The sequence below is a fragment of the Microtus oregoni genome, unplaced genomic scaffold (assembly GCF_018167655.1).
Source record: "Microtus oregoni isolate MIOR12 unplaced genomic scaffold, Mior012 000029F_ref0000214, whole genome shotgun sequence".
In the NCBI taxonomy this organism is placed as follows: domain Eukaryota; kingdom Metazoa; phylum Chordata; class Mammalia; order Rodentia; family Cricetidae; genus Microtus; species Microtus oregoni.
This window is the reverse complement of record NW_024543088.1, coordinates 6,324,793-6,350,350: the sequence shown is the minus strand read 5'-3', so window position 1 is coordinate 6,350,350 and position 25,558 is coordinate 6,324,793. Positions and strand designations below refer to the sequence as shown.

The following is a 25,558-nucleotide window of genomic DNA, read 5'->3' as shown; positions in this document are numbered from 1 at the left end:
TTACATGAAGATTTTTCTCTTGCAGGAGCTCTTCCCTATTATTTGATGTTAAGATTATAAAAAAAAATTCTTCAAAATATTTACAGAGCTAGGGATTGGATAAACAGCTAGGACAAGTTCATTGTCAGGATGAAGGTCAAGTTATTGAGAACTTCCGATAGTTCTGCAATAGGTAGACCCATGGGTCTACCCTTCCTGGGAGCAGGCATGAATATTCACATACCCACACAAAGGCACATTAAAATTAAATAAAATCTTTGACTAGACAATTTTTTCACGCATGAATGTTTTTCTCCTGTAAGCATTCATTCTTGTAACCCAGGTGTTGAGGCCTTTAAAGGCTTACTTCCAGAGTTTTTCTCGATCGTGATTTGGATCATGCAATAGAAAGCAAGAATGTAGACTTGAAGTTACGGATATTAATCATTCTCAATTAATGGCATCATTTGGGAAAATTTAGAAAATATTGTCATCCTGGAAGAAATATGTCACGAGTTTGTTCCTGAGAGTATACATTCACACACCATTTCATGTTCCTACACCTGATTCATGCTGCAGGCTGAGGATGTGAGTTCTTAGCCTCCCAATATAGCTGTCGTGTCTGACACTTCTTGTGACAAAACTATCAAGGGGCTCACGTAACTATCTAGAATCCAGAGTCACATTAAAATCTTTTATAAATTGACTTAGACATTATGCTTTATCGCAGGCACAGAAGAGGCATCATACACATCTACAAAATTTTACAACTGGATAAGTGATAGGGGGAGCTTTGTTAACCAATCATCTTTAAGAACTGGAACCTAGTTAAGCTGTGGCTTCCAGGAGCCCAGGAGAAAAACTGAGATGGACCAGGTGCTTGCTCTCTGGGTGATTCTCGTGGGACACAGTGAAACTTGAACTTTCCATTCTTGTGGAATGAGTTTCCCCTTATAATAAGTAAAAATATAATTGTTTATCTTTAAGCTAGCTTGAGTATTTCCTGAATTGAGATAACTTCTACAAATTTATATTTATATAAATTAATATTTGTATTTATATAACTGAAGAAAAGTGACAAATCAAAAAGGGTTACCTTATCATTGAATTCATAGGACTTCTGTCCATATAATTTTGCAGGTGCAAACAAAATAGTCTTCATAATGCATGAACAGATTTGATACTTGTAGACTTGTTTTCCTCCCAGTCTTATGTAAGTAAATGTGTGTTGGCTGAACATATTTTCAAAACATTTATAGTTACATTCCCTTCAGTATGAATGTTCTGAGGTCCTCAGAGTACTGTGATATGCAAAGGCCTTAATAGACTTTAAATCCACTAAAAGTTTACTTTTGTATAAACACTACCAAGAAGAATAAAACTTTATTACCCTGATTGCACCTAAAGGGGTTGTCAGGCTGGACTGTGGTGGCATACTCCTTTAATCCTAGCACTTGGGAGACAGAGACAGACAAATCTCTATGAGTTAAAGGTCAGCCTCATCTACGAGTGAGTTCCAGAATAGACTCCAATGCTACAGAGAAAACTCTATCTAGGTAAACCATAAAAGAAAAAGAAAAGAGTTTCTTTGCAGTATGATTTTTTTTCTCAAGATTTTGAAGCCTGATGACATATACAAAGGCTCTAACACATTATCTAAAAGTGTAGGGTTTCTATTCAGCATGTGTTCTTTGACGGATGTGTACACTTCTATGACATGCAAATTCTTTACTACATTGATTACAGTAATAAGGTCTCTCTAGTATGTGTTCTTTTATGTATCTGGAGACTACCTTGGCGTGAAAAGGCTTTGTCACATTGATTACATTCATAGGGTTTCTCTCCTGTATGAAGTCTTTTATGTGTTTTTAGACTACTGAGTTGTGAAAAGGCTTTGCCACATTGACTACATTCATATGGTTTCTCTCCAGTGTGTGTTCTTTTGTGAAGTTGTAGACTACTGATATATGAAAAGGCTTTACCACATTGATTACATTCATACGGTTTCTCTCCAGTATGTGTTCTTTTGTGTATACGGAGTTTACAGCTCTGTGAAAAAGCTTTATGACATTGATCACATTCAAAAGGCTTCTCTCCAGTATGTGTTCTGTTATGTCTGCGAAGCTCACCACGACTCCCAAAAGCTTTATCACATTGATTACAGTGAAAAGGTTTCTCTCCAGTATGTGTCCTTTTATGTACTCGAAGACTACTGTTCAGTGAAAAGGTTTTACCACATTGATTACATGTGTAGGGTTTCTCTCCAGTATGTGTTCTTGTATGTATTTGGAGACTACACTGACGTGCAAAGGCTTTACCACAGTGATTACATTCATAGGGTTTATCTTTAGTATGTGTTCTTTCGTGTATTTGGAGGTTAGCATATTTTGAAAAAGCTTTACCACATTGATTACATTCATAGGGTTTCTCTCCAGCATGTGTTCCTTTAAGTATTTGCAGACAACTGGTACCTCCAAAGGCTTCAACATGTTGAACACCATCATATGGCTTCTCTGCAGAATGAATTTTTTCATGCCTTTGAAGATGACTGTAACATGCAAAGGCTTTATCACATTGAGTATATTCAGAGGCTTTCTCTCCATTATGGTTTCTTTCATAACTGCAAAAATAATTGACACATGTAAAAGTTTTACCACAAACATTACACTGATGAATCTTAATATCTGTAGGAATTAATTTTATGATTTTCTTTAATTGTAAAGAGGAATCAGATTTTAAGTTTACATTCATGGTGCTCTCCTTCAGTATGGGATGTTTTGTGTGTTTGAAGATCTTTTGATGTTAAGGGTCTTTTTTTAAATGACCCACATTTATAGCATTGTTTTCTATGAGATTTTTTTTTTACATATTTGAAAGGAACTAGACGAACTCAGTTTTAAATAACCTTACATTCTTTTTGCATTCTTATGTTTTCCTGTAGTACAATACCTACCACAATAAAGTGTACTAGGACAAACAAAAGGACACAGTCTAACACTCATAGGGCTTATCTTCAGTGTGAGTTTGCTGATGTCTTCCCAAGGAAGTTTGAAAACCAATTAAATATAATCTTATAGCACATTCAACAAATCTACCCAGTGTTGAAATATTAAACATCTTTCCTATCTTCTCATTATTCTGAAAGAAATACAGTCCCTCTTTCAATTTTGGGAAGCTTACTTGTGACATAGGACATTCTTATTAAAGGAAGAAGAAATAAATGGTTGTCCATTGAATTCACACAGTTTGACTTTCTGTTCCTCACAGACATGTGGTGTAGAAATTAATGTTTCTCCAAAAGAGCCCTTTTGACTCACATAAACTAAGTCTATCAATAAGTTTGGCAAAGTCACAAGTACATGAGTAACTGGCTTTCCTACTGAGTATTTATTTTTTGGTCAGTTCTAAACATAGACTTATTATCTAGTCAATGTGTGTATGGGTGTTCCCTATGCAATATCTGAGTGCTATGAAACTAAATGGATTGGCAGCTCTACAGCATAGTTCTCATGGGACTAGGACTCAAATGGTGGGATCAGGTAAGGAATCATTTGTTTCTCTTCTGACTTTAGAGGAATGCCTTGGAAACATAGACCAGTTATGTCTTATTGAGGCATATGATTTTTATGAGAAATCAATAATCATCAATATACTTTAAGCTGTGTTTATTTATACTATTGTTTTTCTTTAAATCATCCAGGACAAATTAAAATTTCTTCAGAGACAAATATATACCAAGTTGCAAATAAAATTTACCTTTCATGTTTTCTAGCACTTTGACAATGATCTTCAAAATTATGGTCTTCCCAACTGTAGCCTAATATATAGTAACAGAAAGAAGATAATATATTAATGAATACTGTGCAAAATAGAATATCTTAAGTGAACTATGCCTTAGTTATTTGGCTCATTCTTACTCTTTCTCCAACACAAGTATACAAAAGTATCAATAAATAATACACAGTTGTCCCCTTATTTTAAAACGTGAAGGAAAGTTCACAATCTTACCAATAGCCGTGAGGTTCCTGTATGTCTCCAGCATCACATCTTTGTAGAGACTCTTTTGGGAAGGATTCAGCAAAATCCACTCATCCTGAGTGAAGTCAATGTGCACATCTTCATAGGTCACTGAATTCTAGAATAATCCAACCAACAGTAAAACAAAGTGTGATCCTGACATTGGATTCTTCTTTTAAAATGATATCTTTTTATAATGCTGCTGCTTCTCACACTTCTACCATGACATTACAATTAATGTAATCACCAGTAACTTTAGAAGGAAACTAAAGAGGAGGTTCATGTGTGCCATTCCTTGGCCCTTTAAATAGGATACAGCCTTGAGAAAGAAATGCCAATAAACAGATATACAGAGACAGACAATCAAGCAGATCAATAGTACTGAGAAAACATTAGAGAAATCGTAAGAACAATGATTATCTAGAAAAGTGATGGGGAAATTTTGATATATTGACTCTTGCCTTTAATCCCAGCAATCAATGAAAAAGCAGAAGAATTAAATTGAAGTGGATGTCAGTCAAAGCCTATGCAATGAGTTACAGGTAAACCAGAGTTACAAATTAATAAAACCCAGTATCCATCCAAAAAGCAATCAAATAAAAAGTGTAAAAAGAAGTCAGAGGATTTACTGAAGTTCTTACACAAAGTTTTGTATTCACTTAAGTTCTACATTCATCTTCCAGAACCTACAGTGACCCAGTTTAAACTGTTTCATAATAAGATCTTAATAAAAGGGAGTGCATGTTAAACAGTTACAAATGGACCAAAGAAAACATCAGCCCTGCAAATGATGATCATAAATAACATAGAGTAAGGGAGATGGGTCAGCAATTAAGCAGTCTTGCTGTCCTTGCAGATAAGTGGGCACAATTGCCAGTACTAAAAGGGGGCTTGTAATTATCCATTATTTCAACTTCATAGGTGCTGAGGCCTCTTGTGAGTACCATGAGGAATAGACACGCGTGTGGTACATACCCTTGAATATAGATACAACCTCATATTCATTGAAAGCATTCAAAAGAAAATAAATTAGAGGCAGGTAGAAAGTCACACCCCTGCAGTGCAATGATTCAGAAGGCAGAGGTATTAATGCAATGGATACTACTTTCCTGGGAAAGAGAATGATAGCCTCCACCAAACTTCAAATTTCAAGATGTAGGTGAAGTTCAGCATAGCAACTTATCCTTGGGGCTGGAGAGATGGCTCAGTGGTTAAGAGCATTGCCTGCTCTTCCAAAGGTCATGAGTTCAATTCCCGGCAATCGCATGGTGGCTCACAACCATCTGTAATGAGGTCTGCTGCCCTCTTCTGGTCTGCAGACACACACAGACTGAATATTGTATACTGTATACATAAATAAATAAATAAATAAATAAATAAATAAATAAATATTTTAAAAAAAAACCTTACACTTGATATGTGCAAAAACCTACATTCTAGGCTCATCAGACAATAAAACAATAAACACACAAAAAGAAACCCCAAGCATGGTAACTCTGACCAAGGAAGTGAAAGATCTATTTGACCAGAACTTTAAGTCTTTGAAGAAAGAAATTGAAGAGGACACCAGAAAATGGAAGGACCTCGCTTGCTCTTGGATTGGGAGGATCAACATAGTAAAAATGGCAATTCTACCAAAAGCAATCTATAGATTCAATGTTTGGTATTGGCATAAAAACAGAGAAGTCGACCAATGGAATCGAATAGAAGACCCTGACTTTAACCCACAAACCTATGAACACCTCATTTTCGATAAAGGAGCTAAAAGTATACAACGGAAAAAAGAGAGCATCTTCAACAAACTGTGCTGGCAAAACTGGATGTCAATCTGTAGAAAAATGAAAATAGATCCATATCTATCATCATGCACAAAACTCAAGCCCAAATGGATTAAAGACCTCAATATCAGTCTGAACACACTGAACCTGATAGAAGAGAAAGTGGGAAGTACTCTACAACACATGGGCACAGGAGACCACTTCCTACGTATAACCCCAGCAGCACAGACATCAAGGGCAACATTGAATAAATGGGACCTCCTGAGACTGAGAAGCTTCTGTAAAGCAAAGGACACTGTCACTAAGACAAAAAGGCAACCCACTTACTGGGAGAAGATCTTCACCAACCCTGCAACTGAGAAAGGTCTGATTTCCAAAATATATAAAGAACTCAAGAAACTAGACCGTAAAAGGCTAATCAACCCAATTATAAAACGGGGCACTGAGCTGAAGAGAGAATTCTCAACGGAAGAAGTTCAAATGGCCAAAAGACACTTAAGGTCATGCTCAACTTCCTTAGCGATCAGGGAAATGCAAATCAAGACAACTTTAAGATACCATCTTACACCTGTCAGAATGGCTAAAATAAAAAACACCAATGATAGCCTTTGCTGGAGAGGCTGTGGAGAAAGGGGTACCCTCATCCATTGCTGGTGAGAATGCAAACTTGTGCAACCACTCTGGAAAGCAGTGTGGCGGTTTCTCAGGAAATTCGGGATCAGCCTACCCCTGGACCCAGCAATACCACTCTTGGGAATATACCCAAGAGATGCCCTATCATATGACAAAAGCATTTGTTCAACTATGTTCATAGCAGCATTATTTGTAATAGCCAGAACCTGGAAACAACCTAGATGCCCTTCAATGGAAGAATGGATGAAGAAAGTATGGTATACATATTAGAGTACTACTCAGCAGTAAAAAACAAGGACTTCTTGAATTTTGCATGCAAATGGATGGAAATAGAAAACACTATCCTGAGTGAGGTAAGCCAGACCCAAAAAGAGGAACATGGGATGTTCTCACTCATATTTGGTTTCTAGCCATAAATAAAGGACATTGAGCCTATAATTCGCGATCCTAGAGAAGCTAAATAAGAAGGTGAATCCAAAGACAAACATATACGCTTCCTCCTGAATATTAACCTTCATCAAGTGATGAAAGGAGACAGAGACAGAGACCCACATTGGAGCACCGGACAGAAATCTCAAGGTCCAAATCATGAGCAGAAGGAGAGGGAGCACGAGCAAGGAACTCAGGACTGCGAGGGGTGCACCCACACACTGAGACAATGGGGATGTTCTATCAGGAACCCACTAAGGCCAGCTGGCCTGGGTCTGAAAAAGCGTGGGATAAAACCGGACTTGCTGAACATAGTGGACAATGAGGACTACTGAGAACTCAAGAACAATGGCAATGGGTTTTTGATCCTACTGCACGCACTGGCTTTGTGGGAGCCTAGGCAGTTTGGATGCTCACCTTACTAGACCTGGATGGAGGTGGGTGGTCCTTGGACTTCCCACAGGGCAGGGAACCCTGATTGCTCTTCGGGCTGAGGGGGGGGGACTAAATTGGGGGAGGGGGAGGGAAATGGGAGGCGGTGGCGGGGAGGAGGCAGAAATCTTTAATAAATAAATAAATAAATTTTAAAAAAAGAACTTGTCTCAAATACAAAAAGGAGCAAATGGCATTCTCAGAACCAGGAATGAAAAAGGAAGCTTGTCACCATTTCTCAGCCATGTTGCCTTGCCGTGTATGCTAAATGATGGCATGAAAGGAAAGAAAAAGTAAAGATAGCATACTAATAGGATGTGTGCAAATCACAACGCTAAGAAAGGCTTCCATTGCTTTGAACAAAGCACATAGCCTTAGAGAAGGTACAACAGACAAATACTGTAACCTTGGTGATTCTACCTAAGGATTAAATGGTTATGAATTTGTATTAGTAGGAGCATTGCATATGACTTCAAAGTTCATACTAACATTTATTATTTTTACCTTGGATTGTATTAAATATAAATTCTATGATTAAAAAAAAACCCAAGCATGTTGCTTTGCAATTCCCTCTGTGCAGAAGCAAGAATCATTTGTATTTCTGAGTTGAAGATAGCATTGTCTAAGGAGATACATTCAAGACTCAGAGCTACACAGGAAAACATGTCTTTCAAAAACAAAAGTAAAAACAAAAAATTAAAATAGAAATCAGAATAGCAGCCAGGCGGTGGTGGCGCACGCCTTTAATCCCAGCACTCGGGAGGCAGAGGCAGGCGGATCTCTGTGAGTTCGAGACCAGCCTGGTCTACAAGAACTAGTTCCAGGACAGGCTCCAAAACCACAGAGAAACCCTGTCTTGAAAAAAAAAACAAACAAACAAAAAAACTAACAACAACAACAAAAAAGAAATCAGGATAGCAAAGGCTTAAGAGTGAATAACAATTGCTTCAACTGCATGACCATTTATAATGGCGGTGAAGTCATAACAACAGGACACATATAACTAGAAATGGGTTGAGGCTATATACATGTAAATAGAATCCGTGATGTAGGAATTTAATCCAAAAGATTTTTCCTACTAAATGTTTGAAAATAAAACAAAGAAGAGCACCCCGGAGAGACAAATGTTCAACCACTTCTTCTAATCTGGGACCTTTTCCTTCGATCAACTACATTCTGACCCTGATCAATAAATATTCATAGTCATCGCATGATAAAAATGTAGTTAGTCTAACTTCAATAATTGTCATAGGCTAGAACAGTTTCTAAAGTGTTTCAGTGTGAAGTCTGTTATAACAATCATGATATTGACTTGACTTGGCCATAACCCAGCCCAATAAAGCCACACCTAATAGTGCCACTCCCTAGGAGATTAGGGGTCTAACTACATTCAAACTACCAGAGTGGTTTATCTGAATCTTAAGGTAGATAGATTTCCAATTATCTGAGGAACTGCCATATTGGTTACCAGAGTGGCTATACAGGTTTGCATTCCCAGCAGCAATGAAAAAATGTTCTCCTTACTCAACATCCTTGCCAGCATGAGTTGTGTTATTGGACCCAGCTATTCTGACAGGTGTAAGGTGAATTCTAAAAGCTCTTTTGATGTACATTTTATTGATAGCTAAGTATATTGAACATTTAGCTAAGTGTTTCTTTTTTTTATATTTATTTATTTATTATGTATACAATATTCTGTCTGTGTGTATGTCTGCTGGCCAGAAGAGGGCACCAGACCTCATTACAGATGGTTGTGAGCCACCATGTGGTTGCTGGGAATTGAACTCAGGACCTTTGGAAGAGCAGGCAATGCTCTTAACCACTGAGCCATCTTTCCAGCCCCCTAGCTAAGTGTTTCTAAGACAGTTTAGATTCATCTATTTAGAACTCCTTGTTTAAATCTGTATCACATTTTTATTCAATTAATTTATTTCTTAATGTGTTGCTTCTTGAGTTCTTTGCTTATGAGTAAGTAAACCCAAACTACATAGACAAACATGATGTGTACTCATTGTAAGTGGATATTAGCTGTTGAGTAAAGACTAATCACAATACAATTTACAGACCCAGATGGGGAAGTGACAAAGATGGCTGTAGCAGGGGGTTCATGGCTCCAAACAGGAAGATTAAATAGACTAGATTTTGTGGGATTATAGCAAGGATTATAGTAATGGAGTAATGACTCTGGGACTTTTGGCTATGGAGCATTTAATTGGGTTTTTACTTGTGAGCAACAGGCAATTTCCATTGGTATAGAATCTTATTTATTGATATAAACTTAAATGAAATTTGAATATGTTCTTATTTTCATCTATACTATTTATATCCTAAGCAAAATTATTTTGTCATATTGTATGCATGCATGCTTCTACCTCTGCTTAAGACATTTTGGATATCAATACAATTTTAGGATGTATTTATCATATACATTTCTACCTCTGATTAAGATACTTATACACTGTTTACACTTTGAGAACATTATCCTCATTTGTTGGACAATTGTTTAAAGATTGTTTAATATTCTAATATGAAGTCTTATATAAGTATAAGTTATATATAGGTACCATATATGAAGTTATATATGAAGTCACATATAAGTTATATATAGGTATTAAGAATTAAAGGCCAGGCCGGGCGATGGTGGCGCAGGCCTTTAATCCCAGCACTCGGGAGGCAGAGGCAGGTGGATCTCTGTGAGTTCGAGACCAGCCTGATCTACAGAGCTAGTTCCAGGACTGGCTCCAAAGCCACAAAGAAACCCTGTCTCGAAAAAACAAAAAAACAACAAAAAAAAGAATTAAAGGCCAGGATCTCTGTAAGTTCCAGGCCAGCCTGGTCTACAAGAGCTGGTTGCAGGACAGGCTCCAAAGCCATGGAGAAACCCTTTCATGGAAAAAAAAAAAAAAAAAAAGAACCCAAAATAAAACTAAAAAAAAAAAAAAAAGAATTAAAGGTCAATAGTCATCCATATTTGTCATACTTATTGTTAGACTAATCAGGTTGTTTACATACATAGAAACTATTCTGCATAGATAGGTAGTCTCCACCCACTTCAAAGAGCTGTAGAACATTTAAATAACTTTTAGCTTTGTTAACGTGAGACATGATTGCTCAAATCTATGCCCGAGAGAATGTTGAACATGGAAGACACTCCACTTGGAGCTTGTTATCTTCTTGGCGAAACTGACCTTTGGGCAAGGAACTGCCCAGGCATCGACCACTCACAAAATGCGTGATGTCCGGACAGGACAAGCAGGACACAAGAAAAACGACTGTCAACTCTTGCAAAGACAGGATAACATGGTTTTGAAAAATTTCCTGCCTCTGAAAATAGTCTGTCAGTTACTCTAGGCCTTAGCCAAAGTTGCGTGCTCCAATGTTGCAAATAAGACTTTGGGTGATTGCCCAGGTAGCCAGTTGTCTCTGTCATTTGTTGTACCTTTTGGAAGTTGCTTGATTGCACTTCCTGCTTATTCAAGAAATATTATTTCCCTTCTCAGGTCTTAAATGGGGTTGAAGACTAGATAGCTACAGTTACATTCCTCTCCAATTTATTTATAACACAAGATTGAAACTCCTTAGGATAGGACAATTTTTGAAACATTTTTTTTATCACATTTCTTGCTTGATATTGTTTATGCTTGTTGTAATTCTAATTTTTATACCTGATATTTGTTCTTATTGTATATAATTTGGTATTAGGCTTAGAATTCACTTAAATAAAAGGAGGAAATACTGTAGGAAATCCTACAGTCAGTAGCCTTTATGTTACCCACTCAATTGTTCATGGCCTCTTATACTATAAATGCTGATGTAAAGCATGCACTCACTCTTCCATCTGGCTGCAGGATTTGTTTGCTGTTCCCTGTTCGAGCAGAGGACTGTGATCTAAATAAATAACCCTGTATTATCCTCAATTCTGAGCTAGTGTAGGATTTCTTTTTAGCGTCCAATTTCAAATTTCCAACTACATCATGTGGGGGCAAGCCTGAATGAAAAAATGCCTTGCTCTAAAGAGAAATAGATAAATCAACAATGCTTGAAAAAATAAAAAATTAAATCTGTAATAACGAAGTAAGAGTGGGGAACAGAACTAAACAGAAAATAATGCAGGAATGCATTTAAAGAAATGAAATTTGAAAAAAGATACAAATTATGTGCTTTTTAAAAAAAAACAATTTATTTTAAAAACAATAAGAAATACCTCAGGTATATTGACTGTGAAAAATATTAGGACATTTCATTGCAGACTAAATGTCACTAATAATAGATTAATTGGAATAACTCAAATGCACATACAGACTGCTGAGCTCTGTAACCCGACATACAGAGTTACAGTCAATGACTGTTTCTCAATCCTCACAGCTGACTTTATGGAGTCAAGCAGGATTGAACACATCTGCACAGGACAGTTACCTAACTGGAAACTCAATATTCACTGGCTCAAGCTAACCTTCCCAAATTATAAAATCACAAATCATGTCTATCTTCATTCACATGACAAAATTAATACATCCTGGCACGTTAAAAAATTACTAAAAATGTATTAATTATGATTTTTATTGATGTGAAGAGACAACATGACCACCATAACCTGTATAAAGAAAATACTTAATGAAGTTTGCTCATTTCCAGTTCAGAGTTCAGTGAATTATCATCATGGTGGGGGCATGATGATGTGCTGGTTACAACTTGGAATGCAGACCACAGGAAGTTGCTTGGCAGTATCCAGAACACAGGAAGTCTCCAAGCCCATCCACATTGACACACTGGTTTCAACAAGACCATACCCATTAAAAAATATACCCATACTTCCTAATAGTACCACTCCTTGTGAGATTATAGGGGCCAGTTACGTTCAAACTACCACACTGCCAAAATCAAGTCCTTTCTTGTACTTGTGACTCCGGCAGCTGATTTCCTACCATTTTCCCTGCAGCGCTCTCAGTAAACTATTCTTTCTACTCTGGTCTGAAGGCAGAAACCATGTTCCACATGCAAATCCTTCTCCTGTGACTGTAATGGATAGTCAATTACATGACTCAAGTGGGTAATTTTAAAAGTCTGAGGATATACAGTAATTTAAGAATTTTGGAGGTAGGGGCTGAAGAGATGGCTGGGGCTAGAGAGATGGCTCAGAGGTTAAGAGCATTGCCTGCTCTTCCAAAGGTCCTGAGTTCAATTCCCAGCAACCACATGGTGGCTCACAACCATCTGCAATGGGGTCTGGTGCCCTCTTCTGGCCTGCAGGCATACACACAGACAAAATATTGTATACATAATAAATAAATAAATATTTAAAAAAATAAGAATTTTGGAGGTGTAATCAAAAAGATAACAAGGTCATTGACCAGAAAGCAACACACTGGGATAAAGGTCACCTATGTCAATATAGGAGAGCTTGTCTCAGAAATATTTTTTTAAAAGGCTAGAAGTGCAGCTGTTCTAGAATAGTCTTTCCAGGGAGAAATCATTCCATTCACTTGAGAGATTAATAAAGAAAAAGCTTTGTAATGATAGCATGCACCCCTCTCTGGTAAATGCTCAAAGAGGAGAGAGACGAGAACAAACACTGCATTCCACATGTGCCGCCATTCTTAACTTTCTCTTAGGTTCAGACTCTTGCTTACACTCAGAAGAATTTAAACAGTAACAGGAAATTTAAGTCTAGCCAGTTAGGCAAATGGGAGACTTACAAAGCAAAGATATTACCATAATTTTACATAAGTATACCAGAGACCTGAAATAGCAGGTCATACTTTAGTAATAGGTTTTGAGGTGGAGCGCCAGAAGATGAGAAAGATTAAAAAAAAAAAAAAAAGTAAAACAAAGAAAAGATAAACGCTGAGGCAGGAGTATTGCATATATGTCTTATTCCAAGCAAGCAATAGCTTCTTGTATACTACTTCCAGAGGAAAATCAAAGTCAGCAGAAATTATTACCATACAATGGGACAAACTCAGGAGACAGTTATTCAAATACTACAGCACAAGGGGATCACAGAATATGTCAAGAATATTATCAAGAATATATCAAGGTAACAGGACAGTTACCTAACTGGAAACTCAATATTCACTGGCTCAAGCTAACCTTCCCAAATTATAAAATCACAAATCATGTCTATCTTCATTCACATGACAAAATTAATACATCCTGGCACGTTAAAAAATTACTAAAAATGTATTAATTATGATTTTTATTGATGTGAAGAGACAACATGACCACCATAACCTGTATAAAGAAAATACTTAATGAAGTTTGCTCATTTCCAGTTCAGAGTTCAGTGAATTATCATCATGGTGGGGGCATGATGATGTGCTGGTTACAACTTGGAATGCAGACCACAGGAAGTTGCTTGGCAGTATCCAGAACACAGGAAGTCTCCAAGCCCATCCACATTGACACACTGGTTTCAACAAGACCATACCCATTAAAAAATATACCCATACTTCCTAATAGTACCACTCCTTGTGAGATTATAGGGGCCAGTTACGTTCAAACTACCACACTGCCAAAATCAAGTCCTTTCTTGTACTTGTGACTCCGGCAGCTGATTTCCTACCATTTTCCCTGCAGCGCTCTCAGTAAACTATTCTTTCTACTCTGGTCTGAAGGCAGAAACCATGTTCCACATGCAAATCCTTCTCCTGTGACTGTAATGGATAGTCAATTACATGACTCAAGTGGGTAATTTTAAAAGTCTGAGGATATACAGTAATTTAAGAATTTTGGAGGTAGGGGCTGAAGAGATGGCTGGGGCTAGAGAGATGGCTCAGAGGTTAAGAGCATTGCCTGCTCTTCCAAAGGTCCTGAGTTCAATTCCCAGCAACCACATGGTGGCTCACAACCATCTGCAATGGGGTCTGGTGCCCTCTTCTGGCCTGCAGGCATACACACAGACAAAATATTGTATACATAATAAATAAATAAATATTTAAAAAAATAAGAATTTTGGAGGTGTAATCAAAAAGATAACAAGGTCATTGACCAGAAAGCAACACACTGGGATAAAGGTCACCTATGTCAATATAGGAGAGCTTGTCTCAGAAATATTTTTTTAAAAGGCTAGAAGTGCAGCTGTTCTAGAATAGTCTTTCCAGGGAGAAATCATTCCATTCACTTGAGAGATTAATAAAGAAAAAGCTTTGTAATGATAGCATGCACCCCTCTCTGGTAAATGCTCAAAGAGGAGAGAGACGAGAACAAACACTGCATTCCACATGTGCCGCCATTCTTAACTTTCTCTTAGGTTCAGACTCTTGCTTACACTCAGAAGAATTTAAACAGTAACAGGAAATTTAAGTCTAGCCAGTTAGGCAAATGGGAGACTTACAAAGCAAAGATATTACCATAATTTTACATAAGTATACCAGAGACCTGAAATAGCAGGTCATACTTTAGTAATAGGTTTTGAGGTGGAGCACCAGAAGATGAGAAAGATTAAAAAAAAAAAAAAAAAGTAAAACAAAGAAAAGATAAACGCTGAGGCAGGAGTATTGCATATATGTCTTATTCCAAGCAAGCAATAGCTTCTTGTATACTACTTCCAGAGGAAAATCAAAGTCAGCAGAAATTATTACCATACAATGGGACAAACTCAGGAGACAGTTATTCAAATACTACAGCACAAGGGGATCACAGAATATGTCAAGAATATTATCAAGAATATATCAAGGTAACAGGACAGTTACCTAACTGGAAACTCAATATTCACTGGCTCAAGCTAACCTTCCCAAATTATAAAATCACAAATCATGTCTATCTTCATTCACATGACAAAATTAATACATCCTGGCACGTTAAAAAATTACTAAAAATGTATTAATTATGATTTTTATTGATGTGAAGAGACAACATGACCACCATAACCTGTATAAAGAAAATACTTAATGAAGTTTGCTCATTTCCAGTTCAGAGTTCAGTGAATTATCATCATGGTGGGGGCATGATGATGTGCTGGTTACAACTTGGAATGCAGACCACAGGAAGTTGCTTGGCAGTATCCAGAACACAGGAAGTCTCCAAGCCCATCCACATTGACACACTGGTTTCAACAAGACCATACCCATTAAAAAATATACCCATACTTCCTAATAGTACCACTCCTTGTGAGATTATAGGGGCCAGTTACGTTCAAACTACCACACTGCCAAAATCAAGTCCTTTCTTGTACTTGTGACTCCGGCAGCTGATTTCCTACCATTTTCCCTGCAGCGCTCTCAGTAAACTATTCTTTCTACTCTGGTCTGAAGGCAGAAACCATGTTCCACATGCAAATCCTTCTCCTGTGACTGTAATGGATAGTCAATTACATGACTCAAGTGGGTAATTTTAAAAGTCTGAGGATATACAGTAATTTAAGAATTTTGGAGGTAGGGGCTGAAGAGATGGCTGGGGCTAGAGAGATGGCTCAGAGGTTAAGAGCATTGCCTGCTCTTCCAAAGGTCCTGAGTTCAATTCCCAGCAACCACATGGTGGCTCACAACCATCTGCAATGGGGTCTGGTGCCCTCTTCTGGCCTGCAGGCATACACACAGACAAAATATTGTATACATAATAAATAAATAAATATTTAAAAAAATAAGAATTTTGGAGGTGTAATCAAAAAGATAACAAGGTCATTGACCAGAAAGCAACACACTGGGATAAAGGTCACCTATGTCAATATAGGAGAGCTTGTCTCAGAAATATTTTTTTAAAAGGCTAGAAGTGCAGCTGTTCTAGAATAGTCTTTCCAGGGAGAAATCATTCCATTCACTTGAGAGATTAATAAAGAAAAAGCTTTGTAATGATAGCATGCACCCCTCTCTGGTAAATGCTCAAAGAGGAGAGAGACGAGAACAAACACTGCATTCCACATGTGCCGCCATTCTTAACTTTCTCTTAGGTTCAGACTCTTGCTTACACTCAGAAGAATTTAAACAGTAACAGGAAATTTAAGTCTAGCCAGTTAGGCAAATGGGAGACTTACAAAGCAAAGATATTACCATAATTTTACATAAGTATACCAGAGACCTGAAATAGCAGGTCATACTTTAGTAATAGGTTTTGAGGTGGAGCGCCAGAAGATGAGAAAGATTAAAAAAAAAAAAAAAAAGTAAAACAAAGAAAAGATAAACGCTGAGGCAGGAGTATTGCATATATGTCTTATTCCAAGCAAGCAATAGCTTCTTGTATACTACTTCCAGAGGAAAATCAAAGTCAGCAGAAATTATTACCATACAATGGGACAAACTCAGGAGACAGTTATTCAAATACTACAGCACAAGGGGATCACAGAATATGTCAAGAATATTATCAAGAATATATCAAGGTAACAGGACAGTTACCTAACTGGAAACTCAATATTCACTGGCTCAAGCTAACCTTCCCAAATTATAAAATCACAAATCATGTCTATCTTCATTCACATGACAAAATTAATACATCCTGGCACGTTAAAAAATTACTAAAAATGTATTAATTATGATTTTTATTGATGTGAAGAGACAACATGACCACCATAACCTGTATAAAGAAAATACTTAATGAAGTTTGCTCATTTCCAGTTCAGAGTTCAGTGAATTATCATCATGGTGGGGGCATGATGATGTGCTGGTTACAACTTGGAATGCAGACCACAGGAAGTTGCTTGGCAGTATCCAGAACACAGGAAGTCTCCAAGCCCATCCACATTGACACACTGGTTTCAACAAGACCATACCCATTAAAAAATATACCCATACTTCCTAATAGTACCACTCCTTGTGAGATTATAGGGGCCAGTTACGTTCAAACTACCACACTGCCAAAATCAAGTCCTTTCTTGTACTTGTGACTCCGGCAGCTGATTTCCTACCATTTTCCCTGCAGCGCTCTCAGTAAACTATTCTTTCTACTCTGGTCTGAAGGCAGAAACCATGTTCCACATGCAAATCCTTCTCCTGTGACTGTAATGGATAGTCAATTACATGACTCAAGTGGGTAATTTTAAAAGTCTGAGGATATACAGTAATTTAAGAATTTTGGAGGTAGGGGCTGAAGAGATGGCTGGGGCTAGAGAGATGGCTCAGAGGTTAAGAGCATTGCCTGCTCTTCCAAAGGTCCTGAGTTCAATTCCCAGCAACCACATGGTGGCTCACAACCATCTGCAATGGGGTCTGGTGCCCTCTTCTGGCCTGCAGGCATACACACAGACAAAATATTGTATACATAATAAATAAATAAATATTTAAAAAAATAAGAATTTTGGAGGTGTAATCAAAAAGATAACAAGGTCATTGACCAGAAAGCAACACACTGGGATAAAGGTCACCTATGTCAATATAGGAGAGCTTGTCTCAGAAATATTTTTTTAAAAGGCTAGAAGTGCAGCTGTTCTAGAATAGTCTTTCCAGGGAGAAATCATTCCATTCACTTGAGAGATTAATAAAGAAAAAGCTTTGTAATGATAGCATGCACCCCTCTCTGGTAAATGCTCAAAGAGGAGAGAGACGAGAACAAACACTGCATTCCACATGTGCCGCCATTCTTAACTTTCTCTTAGGTTCAGACTCTTGCTTACACTCAGAAGAATTTAAACAGTAACAGGAAATTTAAGTCTAGCCAGTTAGGCAAATGGGAGACTTACAAAGCAAAGATATTACCATAATTTTACATAAGTATACCAGAGACCTGAAATAGCAGGTCATACTTTAGTAATAGGTTTTGAGGTGGAGCGCCAGAAGATGAGAAAGATTAAAAAAAAAAAAAAAAGTAAAACAAAGAAAAGATAAACGCTGAGGCAGGAGTATTGCATATATGTCTTATTCCAAGCAAGCAATAGCTTCTTGTATACTACTTCCAGAGGAAAATCAAAGTCAGCAGAAATTATTACCATACAATGGGACAAACTCAGGAGACAGTTATTCAAATACTACAGCACAAGGGGATCACAGAATATGTCAAGAATATTATGGATTAAGCCCACAGTGTTCTTGGGACTGATAACTGTAGCTCCACGTGGTGGAAAGAGTAGTGTTCTTAGGACTTGAAGACACTGTCCACCCAGACACAGGCTCCAGACCATTACCACCTCTCCCAAGCACATTCCTGCTTCCAATATAGGAGCTCTATCTTATTTTGCATAGCTCAGGAACTTAGGAAAAACTACTAATACCTATACACTAGGCTGTTCCTGGCTCTACCAAAAAGTTCCAGGGTTTGAGAAGGAGCTATGTTCCATCTCCATGAGGGAGAACTGAAATAAAAAGTGTTGCTTGATCAGCCCAGTCCTCTGCACAACAGTGTTTTCCTTTTCAAACAGCTGAAACCTCCTCTCATCATGTGTATCTGGCAGAACATTAATTTTCCATAGAAGAAAACTGGGTATTTATGGCAGACCAGGCCCTCGAGTTCCCTGTGACCCTGTAATGGCCCCTTGAGCAGCTTGTGAGAGGCCTGTTCTTTGATAAGGGAATAGGCCACGTGGCTGTTTGTAAATCAGAGTGTCTACTGTATCCTGGATTAGAGCCAAATGTTTGGGCAATCCTAGAGAATAAATAGGTCTCCAGGCATCCTAATCTCTAACAGGCCTAGTTAGCATACGACTTATCTTTGGGTAATTTAAAGGCAGGCTTCCTCAGGTAAATATCTCCTAAGCATTGGTGAAGCCTTTATATCAACAATTCTACTCTTCTGCATCACAGCTTAGTAGTGGAGTGGGAACGAACTCAAGAATGCCATTTACAAACTCCACAAAATTAACTCCAAATGGCTCTTACTCCTAAATGTTAAACACAAAATGCCGAACTTCTGGGAGAAGGTAAAAAAACTCTAGAAGTTTGACTGCTTGGCTACCATATGCATCAAAATCACGTTGATATTGACTACAAAGAAGTTTCTACACACAACTCCCTCCTCGAAATGCTTTTTACAGATGCAGCACACAGAGGAATTTTTCAGAGACCGGAAACTGTGGCTGAAGAGTTGCATGGGACCTAAGAGAACCCTGACTGTGGCCTTAAGCTCCCACCCAGGCTCAGTGAGAGATCAGCAACACTGTCCCACATAGCTCACCTTCCTCTCCTCTCCATGTCGGGACAGCAGCCCCTTGCTTACCATGTCCTGGCTTCCATGTTCACCCATGCTCTCCTCACAGTTCCCGGCTCACTCACAAAACAGTGCGCAATCCACTGAGGCGTGGTCCGCTTTAAAATCAAGCCTGTAAAAGGGCGCCAGGAAGTCCCACCTGACTTTTGACTGACAGGTCAGTTTGGAGGCTGTGATTGGATAGTGAGACTTGAGTGACAAGAACAAATATCTCAGCGTCACTGTGTTCTTAAAGGCACAGCGCAGCAGTCCTTGGTTCTGGCCTCCATGCTAAAACCAGAATTTATGGATCTGCAGAGATATGAATGTCAAAATCATTAGCTTTGTCTCCAGTAGATGGCCGAGGTATCTTCCTGCAGCCCATAGGCACATGGCCTTCTTCCTCTTGGACACAATGTGCCCGGCTTGCACAGCCCATTACACACTATGGAGTGGAGTGATTCTCCTGTTCAACAGATGGAAGGATGCCCTGAATATTACAAAATTACACATTTAGAATACAAAAGTTGAAGTTCGTTCCGTGGCTTCAGGCTGACATCAGAACTAAGGATAATTTTTATCTGGTTGTCACAGATACTTCTGACAACCATGAGAGCAATTCAGGAACTACATCAACAACAACATACTATATTTTTCTCCTGAAAGAAAACTAGTTGATACATCCAGGATTTTAATTCCTGATTTTGAGGTCCAAATCTTGAGAAAAGAATAATAATAATAAGTGTTGTCTCATGGCAGTTGAACACCTGGAGAGACCAGGGCTAGAAGAACGCCTTTATGGGCAGTATCATGAGTCAGCACATCTTCCTCAGTGAGCAGGTGAAAAAAATCCTTGCATTATTCAGGGTTCTTTACTTGAACAGGACTGGTAGAATGAAACTCTTCATATATGTAGAAGGTGGATTTATCAGAATGTCTCACGGGTTGTGGTCCAGCTATTCCAACAATGGCTACCTACTAATAAAAAGCTGAATGAAAATCCATGAACTAGATGACTCAGCAGATTTGCAGTATACATGAGAATTCCAACGATGAAGGCTCTAAATCTATTAAAGGAATAAACTTCCTGTCCAGATATGGAACCAGCAGGTAAAGAGAGAAAGAGAGAGAGAGAGAGAGAGAGAGAGAGAGAGAGAGAGTGAGTTATGGCAGACAAATAGAGACAGTGCTTTTTTCTTCAATATTCCTATTAAGTAAACTGCACCAGAAAGGGGGGAGGGGATCCAGATTATAAATGGATATTTTTGCTTGATCGATTTTCTTGATTTGTTTTTTTTTTTTTTTTAGACATTGTTTATCTGTGTTGCCCTGGATCACATTCTCTAAACCAGGCTGTTCAAAAATTCAGAAAATCCAACTGCTTCAGTTTCCCGAGTGCTGGGATTAAAGATCCTCACCACCACCAATTGGGAAAGTTGGATCTTTTCACCTCAAAAGATCCAAATTATAGGGCGGTGGCTCCGTGATAGGTTCGGCCTCTCACGCACTGCAGCCATGATGCCCAAGAGGGAGGTTAGCCCAGTTGGAGCGGCGAAGGTGGAGCCCAAGCGCTGCTCCACGAGGCTGTTGGCCAAGCCCACCCCAGCCAAGGTGGACGTGAAGCCAAAAAAGGCCGCGGGAAAGGTAAATCATCGGATAAAAAAAAAAAAAAAAAAAAAAAAAAAAAAAAAAAAAAAAAAAAAAAAAAAAGGGCAAGCAAAAGGGAAGCGGGGAGCAAAGGGCAAACGAGCTGAAGTGGCCGACCAGCAAACCACGGATCTGCCCGCAGAGAACGGAGAGACCAAAACCAGAGTCCAGCCTCTGAAGAAGAGAAAGAAGCCAAGTCCGACTAACCATCCATCATGTCTGTCAGTGTCCCCGCCTCCCTTCTTGTACAATCAATCCAGATGAATATTTTTATCAACTATTTTGTAAATGCGAGTATTTTAGTAGCTCTAGAAACATTTTTAAAAGGTGGGGAGAAATCCTGCCTCATCCCATTTTTTAAGTGTAAATGATTTTTTTAAGAGGTTAAATCACTTGCTGGTTGTTTATTTTTTGGTACAACCAGAAAATAGGATAATGAATCAAGAGAGGCTGTGACTGTCTCAGGGGTCACCATAACATTCCATAGAGGGGCCTAGTTTTATATCCTACAACACAAAGCATATACTAAGTGGTAATTTGGAGTCTCGGTTGTGCGTTTGTGTCTGAAATATTTTCTGTTATATCCGGTGTCGTGTTTTGTAGAACTGTTGGCTAAAAACCGACTCCTATGTCCTTGCCCTGTCAGGACTGTCTGCCCATGGCAGTCTGTTTTCCTAACAAGTGTAACAATGTGCTGGGAAACATTGAACTTTAGAGTGTGCCTGTGCGTGGCATAAAATGGTGAGTTAGTGGAGTTGAGGATTGTGAGCATTTGATTGTTATGTGAGGTCTTGGGGAAGACTTGCCGAGTTTGGGGATGGAACATCACTTGGAATAAGTTCAAAGAGAAACAACACATGGCTCTTTTGGGTACGTGAACACAATGTATGACTCCTCAGAGTTTGGGTACATGTTTTAAGAATTGAAATGTCTGTGTACTTTACTCCTCAACCAATAAAATTTCCATTGTGAAAGAGTAAAAAAAAAAAAGATCCAAATTATAGGTGAGTCTTCCCATTTTGAAACCTTAAATAAGAAAAACCCCTAAAGGTGTACCCATGTTTTGAGTTTTAATTAACTTCATAGGTAGACAGATTGAGTACCTAGAACACACTTCAGCCAAAACTGAAGAAATGAGACAGCTTACTTACCTCAGGTGACAAGGAGAACATGGGTATTACTTCCAAAGCAAAGCTGTTCCTAAAGAAGGAAAGCATGGAGGAGAGTTTACTTATAGAATCTGGACATGTTCCTGTGGAATTCTGCCTAATTCCTAAGCATAGTCCGTCAACAAATCCACTTCTAAACATGATCAACATGATCACAGTGTAAAAAGAGAGATATTTAGGGGCATTCTTATCTAAAATTCATGCAGGAACCTATGTAAAGTTTTATAAAATGAAAAGAAATTCCCTGGCAAGTTTATCTTACACTAAAACTTCTTAGTTGGGAATCAAATAAGAGACTGTGAAGCAGAATGCTTGGAGCCTTTTGGTTATGTTTGATAACATAATTGTGATGTTAGATATAAAAGTTAAATGTGGCAATGACACAATTCCCCATATCCAAAGGACAGAGAACACAAACACAGATAACATCAAGGAAGAGTCACCTATCAGTAATCTGTTATTAGAGGAACAGCTCTAGTGATCGTCTTTAACCTGAGCACCAGCTGCTTTAGTCTCTGTGCAGGCTGGCTCAGAAGAAGGCCATAGCTGCGTCCACGGAAGACCAGAATTAGTTTATTTAACTAACCCTGCCTGCTTCTTGTCTCAGGGTTGTGGCATTACTCTAGAGAATTTGACTCTTTACTTTTTCTAAACTATAAATTATAGTTATATATATATTGTTTGCATGTGTATGTGCACAGTAATTACAGAGGTCAGAAGAAGGGACAATAATCCAGAGACTACAGTTATGCCAAGTCTTACCTACCATGTGGGGTATGGAATGGAACTTCAGTCTTCTGTAACAGTACCCAGTGCTCTTAATTGCTGAGTCATCTCTCAAGACCCACTTCTTTCATTTAAAATTTATCTCTGCACATTATTAATTAAAAGACATAACATCACTTTCCTCTATTTTGCCTTTCCTCCATCTCTTACCAAATATTTCCCTTGCAGTGTCTCACCTGCTAAGTATGTGTGAACAAATACGCTGAAATATCAAATTACAATCTGATGAGTTTGTTTTATTAGTTGTAGTTTTGTGGTTTAGGGGCTGACAACACTGTATTTGATGAACAATTAGGAACTTCAGCCCTACTGGTGGCTTATTCTATCACATAGAGGGGAATTAAACTGTTTTAAATCAGTATCAGGAGTCTGACTGTGTTTAGGCTGTCTTGGACAGGAAACAAAAAAGAAGAGAGAACTTGAGGTGGGAAATACCTTAGTAGTTAAGCGGACTGAAGATTCTTCCAGAGTAACCAGGTTCCATTACCAGTACATGTTGAAGCTCAGTACTCTCTGTAACTGTTCTTACAGCATCTGCTGGCCTCTTAGACACCGTACATGAATGGGACACAAAGACATGCAAACTAGAAAAACACCCATACATATGAAATAATGAGTAAAAATAGTTTTTAAAAGTAATCACAACAAAACCATAAGACAAGTGATATACACCAAAGAAACTATTTTTCCAAAATTCTTTTAGTACCAGTACTCCAGACAGAGTGAAAAGAATATCATTGTGAGTTTCAAAATAGGTGCTACATAGTCTACATAGGCACACACGAGAGAGGGAGAGAGAGAGAGAGAGAGAGAGAGAGAGAGAGAGAGAGAGAGAGAGAGAGAGAGAGAAAGCACAAAACTGAATAACATTCCAGATAGCAGAATTAGAAAATTGGGGCACGGGAGCCTCCGCCACCGGCGCCGCCACAGCCGCCGCCGGAGGGGGACGCGGCGCGGGCGGGCGTCCCGGCGCGGCCCGTGAGCCTGCGGGAAGTCGTGCGCTACCTCTGGGGCAGCGGCGGCCCCAGCGGCCGCCTTACTCGCGGCCGCGTGCAGGGGCTGCTGGAAGAGGAGGAGGCACGGAGCCGTCTGGAGCGCACCCGCTTGGGAGCGCTCGCACTGCCCCGCGGAGACAGGCCGGGACGGGCGCCGCCGGCCGCTAGCGCACGGGCGGCGCGGAGCAAGAGAGGTGGAGAAGAGCGGGTGTTTGAGAAAGAAGAGGAAGACGATGATGAAGACGACGAGGAAGAGGAGGACAATATATCAGAGGGCTCAGAAGTGCCTGAGAGTGACCGCCCCGCAGGTGCTCAGCACCACCAGATTAATGGAGAGCGGGCCCCTCAGAGTGCGAAGGAAAGGGTCAAGGAGTGGTCGTCCTGTGGACCCTACCAGGGCCAGGATGAAGGGCGGGGACCAGCACCTGGCAGCTGCACACGCCAGGTGTTCTCGATGACAGCTATGAATAAAGAAGGGGGGTCAGCTCGTGTTACAGCTGCTCCAGATTCGCCATCTCCTGTGCCTTTGCCCCCAGGAAAACCAGCCCTACCTGGGGCTGATGGGACACCTTTTGGCTGTCCTCCTGGACGCAAAGAGAAGCCAACCGACCCAGTGGAGTGGACAGTCATGGATGTGGTGGAGTACTTCACTGAGGCAGGCTTCCTGGAGCAGGCCACTGCTTTTCAGGAGCAGGAAATTGATGGCAAGTCTTTGTTGCTCATGCAATGGACAGATGTGCTGACTGGCCTGTCCATCCGCCTGGGCCCAGCCCTGAAGATCTACGAGCACCACATCAAGGTGCTCCAGCAAGGCCATTTTGAGGAGGATGAACCTGATGGCTTCCTCGGCTGAGTGCCAGCCTTGCCCCTACCCCAGTCAGTCCAGATCGTATCACAGTGCCCTGACAGTCCAGGAACTGGACATAGGGACACCCTCGACCTTCCTAATAGATTCCAGTGAGGGGGTACCCTCCTCCATTTCCCCCTTTTCTCACACCCCTACCTTAGTACATCTCTCCACAGCCATGGAGTGTGGGGTAGGAGGACTTGGTTGGCCCATTCACAGGGGCCACCCTTTCTCCCCAAACCAGGACATTTTTGAAAAACAAAAAATCAAGGGAGCTTCCTGTGGCCCCCAAACCCTCTACAGTTCAGCCAGATGTTATCTTATATAAGTGTTCTGTTCTGCCTGTCCTGGTGGTGGGTTCTGCTCCACCACCCGTTCCCTGCCCCCCACCCTGACCTCTAGCCCCTGGAAAACAGGTGAGGTAAGGGACCTTGGGTCCTCTGGCTCCTTCCCTTTCTGTCTGTCCATTGTTGCTCCACCTGGCTGTATGGCTTTTTCATATTGCACTGAAGGATTTTTAAATAAAACTTTAAAAAAAAAAAAGAAAAAAAGAAAGAAAAAGAAAATTGGGGCAATATAATACTTTTGAAAATCATTTCAGGTGTGAGATGAGGAATAATTAATGTTAGGTTGAAGTAGGAGATTTGAGATATTAAAAGGTGGACAACATTGGAAAGTCAGTGTGGCATCTTCTACTAATTCCACCTGGAGGGAAAGAACTTGGGAAGGGGATAAAGTTTGTAAGACTTTGTAAATTAAGAGATGAGATGAATTGTTCTGGGAGAAGACAGTTTTGGG

The 25,558-nt window shown here is 39.4% G+C and overlaps 2 protein-coding genes and 1 pseudogene across 2 annotated transcripts in view; 2 read left to right on the top strand and 1 right to left on the bottom strand.

The window, feature by feature from the left end:
- Positions 1–19,373, bottom strand: part of LOC121464643 (zinc finger protein 431-like) — a 46,341-nt gene extending 26,968 nt beyond the window's left edge. The window contains exons 1-4 of the mRNA XM_041677676.1: positions 19,305–19,373; positions 3,988–4,114; positions 3,736–3,796; positions 1,746–2,599 (exon numbers count right to left, since the gene is read on the bottom strand). Coding sequence (XP_041533610.1) covers positions 1,746–2,599; positions 3,736–3,796; positions 3,988–4,114; positions 19,305–19,373 — 1,111 coding nt within the window. The remainder of the gene's footprint in view (positions 1–1,745; positions 2,600–3,735; positions 3,797–3,987; positions 4,115–19,304) is intronic.
- A 1,461-nt stretch (positions 19,374–20,834) lies between these two features.
- On the top strand, positions 20,835–21,169 carry LOC121464733 (annotated as a pseudogene).
- A 964-nt stretch (positions 21,170–22,133) lies between these two features.
- On the top strand, positions 22,134–24,766 carry LOC121464642 (atherin-like). The gene is made up of 2 exons (XM_041677675.1): positions 22,134–22,289; positions 23,825–24,766. Exons 1-2 carry the CDS (start codon positions 22,134–22,136, stop codon positions 24,764–24,766), a joined length of 1,098 nt encoding a protein of 365 aa, XP_041533609.1.
- Positions 24,767–25,558: the final 792 nt, after the last annotated feature.

Coding starts and splice junctions, on each gene's coding strand:
- LOC121464642 (XM_041677675.1), top strand. CDS start 22,134: ATGGGTATTACTTCCAAAGCAAAGCTGTTCCTAAAGAAGGAAAGCATG. Junction 22,290..23,824: donor ACATGATCAACATGATCACA/GTGTAAAAAGAG, acceptor GGGGCACGGGAG/CCTCCGCCACCGGCGCCGCC.